The sequence below is a fragment of the Apium graveolens genome, chromosome 7 (genome assembly GCF_009905375.1).
Source record: "Apium graveolens cultivar Ventura chromosome 7, ASM990537v1, whole genome shotgun sequence".
Classification (NCBI taxonomy): domain Eukaryota; kingdom Viridiplantae; phylum Streptophyta; class Magnoliopsida; order Apiales; family Apiaceae; genus Apium; species Apium graveolens.
In genome coordinates this window covers 5,542,984-5,554,330 of record NC_133653.1, presented here as the reverse complement: position 1 = coordinate 5,554,330, position 11,347 = coordinate 5,542,984, and the positions used below count along the sequence as shown (strand labels likewise).

At 34.1% G+C, this 11,347-nt stretch overlaps 2 protein-coding genes across 4 annotated transcripts; one reads left to right on the top strand and one right to left on the bottom strand.

Annotated features, from left to right (window-relative positions):
* Window positions 1-1,452: 1,452 nt before the first annotated feature.
* On the top strand, window positions 1,453-8,435 carry LOC141671768 (uncharacterized). 3 transcript variants are annotated; one of them, XM_074478109.1, is made up of 11 exons: window positions 1,453-1,777; window positions 2,275-2,321; window positions 2,683-2,789; window positions 4,348-4,481; window positions 4,560-4,648; window positions 4,926-5,108; window positions 6,238-6,505; window positions 6,650-6,735; window positions 6,818-6,896; window positions 7,674-7,773; window positions 7,856-8,435. In XM_074478109.1, the coding sequence occupies exons 1-11, from the start codon at window positions 1,513-1,515 to the stop codon at window positions 8,139-8,141; spliced, it is 1,644 nt and encodes a 547-aa protein (XP_074334210.1). In that variant the 5' UTR covers window positions 1,453-1,512; the 3' UTR covers window positions 8,142-8,435. The 3 variants fall into 3 exon arrangements, with proteins under 3 accessions (XP_074334210.1, XP_074334211.1, XP_074334209.1); XM_074478110.1 differs by having other exon boundaries at window positions 2,272-2,321; window positions 4,348-4,457; XM_074478108.1 differs by having other exon boundaries at window positions 2,272-2,321.
* A 640-nt stretch (window positions 8,436-9,075) lies between these two features.
* On the bottom strand, window positions 9,076-11,047 carry LOC141672503 (uncharacterized). The gene is made up of 2 exons (XM_074479119.1): window positions 10,573-11,047; window positions 9,076-9,900 (listed from the first exon to the last, which is right to left on the bottom strand). Exons 1-2 carry the CDS (start codon window positions 10,738-10,740, stop codon window positions 9,373-9,375), a joined length of 696 nt encoding a protein of 231 aa, XP_074335220.1. The 5' UTR covers window positions 10,741-11,047; the 3' UTR covers window positions 9,076-9,372.
* Window positions 11,048-11,347: the final 300 nt, after the last annotated feature.

Here is an 11,347-nt window from a genome sequence, read left to right as displayed (position 1 = left end):
CGAAATGCATTTTACTCCTACTTAAATTACAACTTCTTACACTTTTAATGATTATATTGTGACTTGGCAATTATATATATATATATTTGTGTGTGTATTTTTCTTTTAACTCGTGAACATGTTGATGAAATTAAATTCACAATTCAGAGCAAGTGAGTGAAACATGTTACTTTCAGTAAAATTACTTCTTTTGCATATATTTACTTTCTTCACTTAAAAAACACTCGGGAGTAATGTGTTAACTTCCGTGTTAAACCAAATATAAACAAACGAGATAAATAGAATAATGGAGTACAATAAACCAAAACAAACCAAACCATACTAAATATACCCAATATATCCCGCTTAGCGCATAATCTGAGGAGGGTAAGAAGTATGTAACCTTATCCTCATTCCGAAGATTGAATATGATATTTTTCGAAATACCCTCGATGTGTGTGTGTAAAAATACGTAAAAAGTGAAAATAACCAACTTAATTTGAAAAGTATTAGAAACAAATCTTAACCCATAGTGTTGGTTTAAGAGTAACTATAACGACTCACTTATAAGGGTTTTTACATAAAATTTTAAGGATTCAATCAATATTAACACTCCAACAACATCCTGGTGAATCCATAAAAAGTTAAGATTCTCTTTTATTTCCTTAAACATAAGAGTTAGTCCAACATCTTTCTTAAACATACTCTTATGTCCAAATAGAAAGAATGTGACATAAAATTGCACTTCAATAGTGTTTCAGTGACTCCTTATATCATTAATACATCTCCTTCTAACTTTATGTTCAACGAACCACTAAGCAATCCTTATATCATTTTTATCAATAAAAATTTCATTCACTTTTTTTTTTACTTCTTTTCTCTCTCTTTCTTCTATATCACTTCAAATTTATTATTATAATTATAATAATAATAAGGAAGAAGAATGTGTATCATTGTTGGAGTTGAAATGTAAAATGATATCCTAAATCAGTAGGAGTTAATATTTTATATTATGCATGACCTCCCGTCAGATGATAATTTTTATAGAACGAACGAAACTCTTCCCTTTGCGGTATTATATTTCGGTACAATTTATTTTACGAGAAGTATTTCTTTAAAAAAAACTAAGACATTATTGGGTTTGCTCTAAGTATGCATAATCATTTCTCATCTTATTTTAAATAATTAAATAATCATTTTCCTCGTGTTTCACACTTTTCTTCTCACTCCTTTTTCTCTCCTTCTTTGAAAATTTGAATATTATTTGAACTTAATATTAAGGAATCAAAATAAGATTTGTTGTTTAAGTCGCCATACCTTGTAATGTCTTAAAAATCGAGGTTTGGAGTTGCTCTTATTCACCTAATTTTTTTTGAAACAATATTTACCTAAATTATTAGTTACCTTACGTGTCGCAAACAAAAAGCAAAAAAGCGGATAATAATGGACTTTTAATGGATAAACATAAAATCCCAAAAATAAAACCCGAAAAAACAAAAAAAACAGACGCAGTTTCTCAACGGTCTCTTCTCAATGGACGACACAACCACTCCTTATTCTAGGGCACTAACCGCCGCCGGCGGCGCCAGATCCGGCGGAAAAATCACCCACCGACGCCGTTCCTCCGCCGCCAAAACACCGTACGACCGCCCTCCGCCACCGCCGCCGGAGAATTCAAGAACTAATTGGCTTACAGGTCATGTTCTCCCCAATACTTCTCGAATGATCGCGAAAGGTGCTATGAAGCTTTTCACCTTCATGACTGACACTAATTCAGTCTCCGACGATGACGATTCCGGTAAATCTCGAGCCATTTCTAGTTTTTACTGCGGTTAATTTAGCTTTTTGTAACTGTATTATATGTACGTGTGTTAATATGCCCTAATTATGGTCACACTAATCTAATTTTAGTTGAGGCGGTGAAATTACGCTTGATGTTAGTGTAATAGTGTTTGTATTGATTTTATGTGCGGTTTTAGTTGTAATTTTGGTACGTGTATTGATTTTACGAACATTAAGATGCTCGCAAATTTTCTTATGTGAAAGTCCTCTACTAGTTTTATATTTTTCAATCGAGTTTTAAACTTAGATACAAGTTCTATCAAGTCAGTGAGATTTAATTTTTTTTCTTTCTAAAATAAGCATTATATATATGTATATATATTAAACTTCCTGATCAATATATATAATTCATTAAGACGCGTGACCTTGTATGATTGTATCTTCTATATATATTTTTTGTTTGATATAAGTTTCAATCAGATCCACTGATGCATAATTTCATTTTGCTAGAAGATGAAGATGATGTAGCTAGCTGCGATGATGATGATGTCCCTTTCAAGGTTAGTAAATGGAAAGAAGCAATTGCACTTCATGTTTTTTATGCTGGCGGGCCAGCATTGTATATGTAGGAAGCCTATTCTGTTGGATTTGTATTGCGTATTTTAAAACTAGGGCTGTAATTTCTTTGAGCTTATATTTACAGTCTACATGTAAGTCGGTATAAAATGAAAGTAAACATATTTGTTGGACTGATATTCTTGTAATGCCCATTGTTTAAAACCCGACAATTTATGCACAAACCTTTCTCCTTTATCCCTTCTGTTAATGACACTGCCAGGATGATTTGTGGGTCTATAGGAATAATGCAGCAAACTAAATGTCAGAAAACTGATTTGTGAAATAATTTTTCCCCTCTATCAGAAGGATAATACAGCAACAGAGATAAATAATGGAGAGGAACCTCAACTTTCTGGAAAGAGCCCAAAATGGGTGATTGAAAAGCTACTTCTTCAGGAGACATTTTCCAGGTAACTTACAAAGTTCTATGTTTAATATATTTAGTTTTCTGCTAAACTTCTTTATACTGCTCTCTGTAAAAATGTTGTGTTTTTATTCTCTTGTTCATGCAGGTGTGCCTTTCCCTTACATGTATTTGCCACAATATTACCTGTTTTGTTTGTATTGCTCTTCATCTTTTTGTCATTTGTCAAATCTTAAAAATCAAGCTTTCTCATTTTTGAAGCTCAAATTAATCTTGTTACTTGAAAAACAAATACTGTACTTTGCAATTGTTATTGCTTAGTTTTTTTTTCTGTATGCTAATATTATTTGTAATTAATTAAACTGATTTTTAAAAGCAGAACCAATATTATCCATTTCTTCTGTTCTCCCTTCAGTAATTATATAGATGACAGTATAGTTCTAGCTCTTTCTGCTTTTTATTTTGGTCAGATTTATTATATTGTTTAATATATAGCAGTTTCTGTATATTATATATTTTAAGTGTTTGTTCCTGAACTTGTCGCCTACCTTACATTTGTCTCTTTAAGGCATACCTTGCTAGTTGCTAACCTTTTTTCAACTTTCTTATTAATGTACTTCATACTTCCATGTTCCAAATAAGTGTGCACAGCTTCATCCTCTGGTAGTGGTAGGATTCTTAAGCATCTTTCACCTCATTTCAGCATTCTCGTAGTTCTTTAGAAAGCTTCGTTCTGATTCTTTGTTTACTGCCCATCGTGATTGTAAATTGTGAGCGGCTAATTCCCTTACAATGATATTTCTATGTATGGTGAACTTGTGATGCTATTAACCGCTGTAAACTTATTGAACACCTCTTTTCATGTGTTCTCAGACTGGCGATTTATCTGGATTGGCAAATTTATTAGTATTAAATTTTTTATATAATGATATTTTTAGCCTTGCATTCACTTTTAAGACATTTCCAATGCGTATTGGTTGGCAGTGGCATTCAGACCTCAAAGGGTATATTAATTTGTCACGAAATCAGTTCATTTTCCTAATAGGCACATGATTGGTTGCCGGTTATCCTTATAGGCACATGATTTTTTATGCAATCATATGGCATTTTGGCGTAATGTGGTCTGTGTCTCCATAAGGAGACGGCCTTATTGTTTGTAATGATAAATATAAGAAATAAAAGGTGTAAATGTGAATTTCCTTGAACCTATGTATCCTAGGATGAGGTTTGAGAGAGCACGAAGCCTTGGAGAGAAAGTTAGGTAAAATAAATGAATACGACTAATATGGTGGCTTATTAGCTCTTAGCTCTTAGCTATTACACTTCTCTGCTCATCCAAGCTTCCACTAACATCTAACATCTAAACTTCGAGGATATAAAACTGTACGCTGTCTTAGTTGAGCTCAGATTTGGTAGACAATATAATTAGCTAAAGGGTGCACATCTGTATGACAAAAATTGGTTTGTTTTGCACCATTCATCTTGCACCTTATACTAAAGCTCTCTGGTCTAGCATATTCTCTTTGCTGCCCTTGTGTCATTGGTAGCTTACCGATCCTTTAGTGATTAATCAAATTATTGAACTTTTAAAAATCTTTGATCAGGGAAGAGTCTGACAAACTGATAGAGATTATTAAGTCGCGGGTTGTAGATTGTTCCACTATGGAAGAGGGACAGGGTGCTGGTTTAATGGAGACACCCAGCAGAAGATATGGTGATAATATTGCTTCTTGGACTTGTAAGAATATAAAGAACAAAGTGTATGACATGTTTCCAGAATATTGTCCCAAATATTCTCATGTCTTTCATAATGCAGATACTCCTGATCGATGCAGTAAAGCGGTCATGGAAGCAAAATATTGGTTGGAAGAAAAGAAAACAGGATCAAGTTCCAAGTCTGATATGGTAATGGACTTTCTGATTCTGGCTATGTCCTATTGCAGCATGTCAGTAACTCTAAAGCTACAATTTATATATAACAGCAAGCAGCTTCGTTAGAATGTTTACAGTATCTTGTTGCTGGTTGATATGTATATGTGTGTGTGTGTTAATGTTGTTGTCAAATTGACTCCACAGTTCTTTTATATGTATTTTTACGGTCATTATTATTCTGGTGAAGTTAGTTTGTGACAAGCATTTAAAGTTGGTGCCCTATTTGTTGTTTGTTTATTACTTGATGCAGCTTGCCCAAGTCGACAAGGGCTCACCTGTGGATGTGGCTAAATCCTATATGCAAGCTCGCCCTCCTTGGGCCTCTCCTTCTTTGAGGAACTCTGGATCAAGAACACCTTCACCAATGGTCATTGACCTCTTTAAAGATGAAAAATTATCTTCTGTTGATGGCAGTTCTTTTTCCTCTGCTCAGGTTTTGTTTATAGTACTTCTTTGAATGGTTCAATATTTTTTATGTAACAATGTTCCTGGACGATAATAAGATGCAATGAAAGATGATCTGCTGTGTAATTTTGTTTTTGTTCTGCATATCTAATAAGCATTAATCATGTCATCACTTCTCCCACATTACTGAAAAGGAATGAAGTAGAGTTTTAGATGGCTGATGTAGAAGTAGGACAAGTATCTGTTACATTCGTAGTTTAGTATAAATGACTATGACCCATGTCATTGCCTGAAATGACAAATGCTAAAACATAAAGACTTGAATAAAATATTTCCCATATCTCAGACAGAGGAGAATACCTTGCTTGTTTAGGCTTGCTATGATATTCATTCAAGTTTACTACTTGGTATTGGTATGCATTATAAAATATTCATTTGATACCTTTCCTAGGTATGTTAGGACTATTTCTCTATAAAATGACTAAATTATACAAATGTAAATGTAGTATATATTTTTTATTATTAATATATGGCAAAAGGGTAATTTCCCCCTCAGTGAAACATTGAAGAAGGCTTCAATCCTGGTCGTGTAAATTTTAAACGAATGGATGATGTTTGTTGGTTGTTGAAATGTTTTTAACCACCAACTGAGGTTCGGGAAGGGGACCCTTAATATATTTAGGAAGATGATTACGCTTCTAAAGGGAAATATTGCAAGCAGTTTAAGTATAAAGTGATTGTGATCCGTCGCCAACCTAGAACCCTCGAGTTTTTATCTCAGCAGAATGGATTGTTGAAAGCCATTTTAGTGGATTACAGGAGGTGTAGAAACCGCAAAGAATCGAAAAAGAATGAAAAGCTATCTGCGTGGTTAAATATCGACACATGGTATCTTGCTGTCTTTGCTAGATGACTATGAACCGGAGATTGTGGAATGATTTTTTCTCATATTTTAACATGTATCTCTGTACTTCTTTCTAATGACACTTTTATTGAAGTACATCTGATGTTTGAGATTTGGGCACCCCTGTTTGTCAGGGACTCAAAATTGCAGAGATTATAATTATGTTCTGTTTATGTTTTTTGATATCTCTAGAGTACGAATACAAATTTTATTTGCTGATTTTATATGAATAAATCTGTTTCAATTTTGGCAGAAAAGAGGTACTCTTTCTGCTGGTTCTTGGACTATCCAGGACGAGATACGAAAAGTGCGTTCCAAAGCAACAGAAGAGATGCTACGCCTTCCATCCTCAAGAATCGATATTTCATCATTTACTTCAGAGCATAAAAAAAGCCAAAGTTCTGTTGTGCCTGATGATAGTAGTGACAAGGCGCATGTGTCAAAATCTTTACCTGAAATAGAACCTGTAGATGCATCTGTCGACTTGGTTGCTGGATCCAGTACTATCCACGACTCCAAAGGTATTATTATTTTTTGTTGCAGAGATGACGTTTTGTACATGTAATTGGTTATAAGCTATAGGACTTTTACTATGTAATTCCTTGAGCATCACATGTGAAATGTAAGTGCCAGGATACTGTAGCTAATTGGAGACGTTCTTTCAGGTTCTGCTTTGGGGATGAAAAAAGATCATTTGCAGGCTGAACAGTTTTCCACTATTCCTGATACATCCATTTCTGAACCTAATCAGGTATTGTGATATTCCTCTTTCATCATTCAGATTCTGGAATGATCCTTTTATTAATGACGTATTGAATTTTAATTTTGCAAAGGATGTAAATGTCAAAGAGGGCACAACCACTGATTCTCACCAATCAATCAGTTTGGAGCATTTGGCGAAGCAGCATGATGGTAAACTAAAACATCATCACCCTGTAGTTGACGTATTTTTAAAATAACTTTATCCATCTATTAGAGAATTGATACTAACGCAAAGAAAGAGTAAATAGAATATCTTAGTTGATATATTTTGTTCGGGCAATTATCTTCACCGGGGTTGTTATGTACTACTCGAGAGATTCTTTGTAGATTGATGCCTGCAACTGTGAACTTTGTAAATATACAATATAATTACTTGAGGTGGTGTTCTGTTATCAGAGTAGATTCTTTTAACATGATTAGTTGGGTTAGGAAAAAAACTAAAGAAGTTTACGTTGTTTTTTTCCCAGTATATTACTCTCCACTATATATATCTCTGATATTGTTTTTTTTGCGGTAGACTAAATAGTTCCATTTCCATCTTTAGAAATAGTTCAGTATTGACTTTTGTTAGTTGAATTGACTGGAAGTAACACATTACATGATTTTAAAAAATTTATATTTTTAGAAATTAGAATGTATATGTAATTTACTTTAAAATGTCGTTTTTCAGTTTTTTTAAAATTATAAAAGAATAACTTAAGTTTTCAGTCAAATTTTGGTCAATTTGACCACTTAAAAGTCAAACAGGAGGAGGGAGTATCTTATTTAACTTTGCTCCCCTTGTACTGAAAAACAATTCTTGGTTGCTCTTGTCGTGCGTACCTTTTTCTTATCATTTTTGAGTAATTTATTAATACCGAATAAAGCAAACTTTCGTCTGCTTTTCTACCATTACTCTTGTTTATCTAACATATCATCATTGTGCAGCAAATGATACAAACTCAAAAGTTGAAAATGTTTCTACGAATGTTAATGTCAGTAACAGTGGACCACCAAATGCTAATGGTTCAGCATCTCTAAGATTTAGGTAAAGGTTATCAGGTCATGTACTTGCCTACATTTGTGTTATGTTTGTATTGACTCATTTGTACTTTTGCTTCCCTCTAAAGTTCATTAGAAGGCATGGATATAGAGCAGCTTCCCAAGCAACCTGACAATAAGCCAACCACCAGCATCCCTGCAGATGAAGTCTGTGCCTTTTCAAGTGAAGCTTCTCTTGAAATTCCACTTGTAAATGACATCATTAGCCCTGCTGATGGCTCCCAAGACTTGAAAGATTCGGGCCACCAAGTAGATATGAAGAATGGTATGCCAGTTCCTAAGGGCTTAAATGAGAAGCCTCAAGAGAGAAAATCCAGCAGAAACCAAAGAAGGGTGAAGGGGAAGGGGAAATGACGTCATTGAATGGATGTGCCTGTATAATTTAAATTTGTACATTAGGCTAGATAATCTCCACTTGTAGCAAATATGTAGGTTGTATTTGAAAGTACTCAGTTGAGGTGTAAAATCTAGATAATAATTTGCTGGTTCTGGCCTTTCCTTCAAGTTATTTATTGCGAGATTTAGTGCTTAGTGCGACGTAGTTTTGTAAAGATTGGAAAGTAACTGGTTCACTATTTATCTGATTGTAGGCAACTAACTAATTGTCTGGTTTGCTGTACTGTTTTCCTACTGATTGTTTCTGTTAAAGATTCGAGGCTTAGATCATTTTTTGTTTTGTGAATTTGCTCTCTAATTCTCTTTGGTGTGTTCATTAGGTATTAAGATATTAAGTTCTTGTGTGGTAATTTTTAGTTCTAACCATGTCAAATCCGCGCCGTGGACAGGTGGCACCGGAGAAATTCTCCTAGGCATGATTTGCCTTGTGGCTGTGGGCAGTTGTGTATAGAAGTCATATTTACGGGCACGGATAAATTTGCAATGACGAATATTGGAACTCCAGATCTTCAACAAATTTCGTAGCGACCAGGAATGGGACTAGCAATTTTTCGTTGCCTTATTTTAAATTTGTTCAGAATTTAGATGAATATTTTCATTATATTTTCAAGCGAATTATGAATAAGTTCATAGTCGTTAAATCCATCTAGTTAGGTGTATAACTAAAATGACTTGCAATCTTTTATTAGAATGCAAAAGCTTTTTGCAGTGTTCAATAAATTATGTGTGTCATAGTCTTCATAGACCCCTTTATAAACGAGAAACGACAAGCTAAAGTGGATTAACATATCACTCCAACAAATAACAACCAATCAATAACAATAAAAGTACATGGAATTACACCATAATTTGTAGATAACACAATCGAACTTGACAATTGAAATGCACCAATCCAACAACTAATACTAGTGATTAGCACCTCATTCATATACATTAAAGTAGTGTATTACACTTACTTAACAAAAATAATAAATAGTTTATTAAGGAAAATGTTATTTTCGGAGAGGTTTTTTTATTTTGAGAGCAACAAGTATGAAATGACCAAATTATTCTTGCATTAATTTTTTCAAGGGGTCTTTATTGGTGTAATTTTGTCTTTTCACTCTTTTTTATCCGGAAATAAGAAAAACTATCCGGAAATAACATTTTCCTTTATTAAACTTATAATACCATAATTTTCAAACCTCTTCTATACACAATTGAACTCACTACCCTTTCCTTTTTCCTTAACAAACACAACATCAAGATTGTAAAGGACAGGCACCAAAGTCACAGAACACAAAAACACAAGAACCGGACCAAATACCCAAAGCAAAATCGGCAATGCTGAATAAAACATCCGATTTCCAACCGTATTTAACGTAAACCCTTTCTCCAAGAGGTCTGAAATGTACGCTGGAGTCACGATGCACGCCATCGCGTCGTCCTGCGGCGTATTAATGAGGAAATTTACTTGGTTTATGAACCTTATGGAGAGGGAGTGACACATGAAAGAACAAAGGAAAATTAGTAGAAGTGTGACGTATTTTAAGGCCACCATGAACTCGCCGTGGGCACCGTAAACGGTGTCATTGAGAGGCTTCTTTACGCTGTACGTGCTGCTTATAACCGCGGCGAGCCCAGCGCAGAGGAGGATTGAGGTTGTGGCCATTAGTGTTGATCCCATGATTGTGTTCCTGAGTGTTTGGACTGCTAATATGTTTTTCTTTTCATTGTCCTACAAAAAATAGCCAAAGTTATTGAACCTAGTTAACAAGTATAAATGTTGATGATAGAACATGATCCCTAACTAGTACTCCCTCGGTCCCACCCAATAGTTATCGCTTCCGAGAAAGTGTCTGACACGTATTTTAAGATGAATATAAAGTATAGTTTTATAATTTTTTTTGAAAATTTTCTTTCTCTGAATAAAACTAGAATGTTTATTCTTTTGTTTAGAAAAAGAATTTTTTTTAAAAAAGTTATAGAACTATATTTTCGATTCATTTTAAAATACGTGTCAAACACTCTCTTATAAACGATAACAAATGGGAGGGACGGACGGATTACAACTTAACATGACATCAGAAGCTCCGCAAGATCCCCAACTAGTAACTAAAATTGGATGGGGGATGTTGATGATTATGATCCGGGCAAGTCCAATTCCTAATATCTTACGAATTTAGGAGAGTAGAGTTGAACCTAAACTATAGATAACGAATTTTGGAAATTTAACTAAAGTCAAGAGAGTATTTTGAATTCATATAAAAAGGTACTCCTGAAAAGCATGCGTACATTTTACCCTCTCACAAGTCTGTTTCCGAGTCAAATATTTATAATTAACGAGTAACGTCCGGGTTAAGTTTCTTTTTCTGAGAGCAGTTTTGTTGTAGTAAAGTGTGTGTTTTACCTTCATCATAGCAGTAACCCACAATCGACGACCTCTGGCATTGGTTCCGACGACAGTCGAGAGCGGTTGTCTTCGAACTTTATGCCATAACCATGCATGATAACTTACTGAAACAAGAAACGCTAGAGGCACGAGTACAGCATCCAGATAACACTTTCTCCATTCCATTCTGATTAACCAAAACCTAGCTACTTAACTTACTAATGATATATACTGATGTTGCAGAGAATGATTACTTATAAGAACTCTCTCAAAGTGATTAATGTTGGGAACTGGGATACGTATTTATAGAGGCACAAAAAGGAGGAAGCTAGAATGAAAATGGACAGAGACAATGTCTGCATGCAACATTCAACTAACAATCAACCTGATGATATAAAGAATGAAAAGAATTAAAGCTTGTAAGATAGAAAAGATAACTCCCACTCACTGTGTTGTACTGCTAAATTTGTGCATGTTTTTGTTTTTTCCTCGAGTTTGAATGAATTTATTTGCCTCTTTTGCTTCTTCTACATACGCAAGGGCCATATACTTGATCATCAAACATGTGACTATGTATGTTTAACCTAGTACACAAGATATAAAAGCAAACGTTAAGTCATGAACATATACGTTAATAGATTAAACAGTCAGTTTAGCAATTAAACAAATTTGTTGATGTGTATGTTTCTTATGTAAAATATATTATTTAGTTACCCGTTTTTCCTAAAACTTCATTACATTGATGAATATTTCGTATTATATGACTTCTTACAAAAACATAGGCATAAAATTT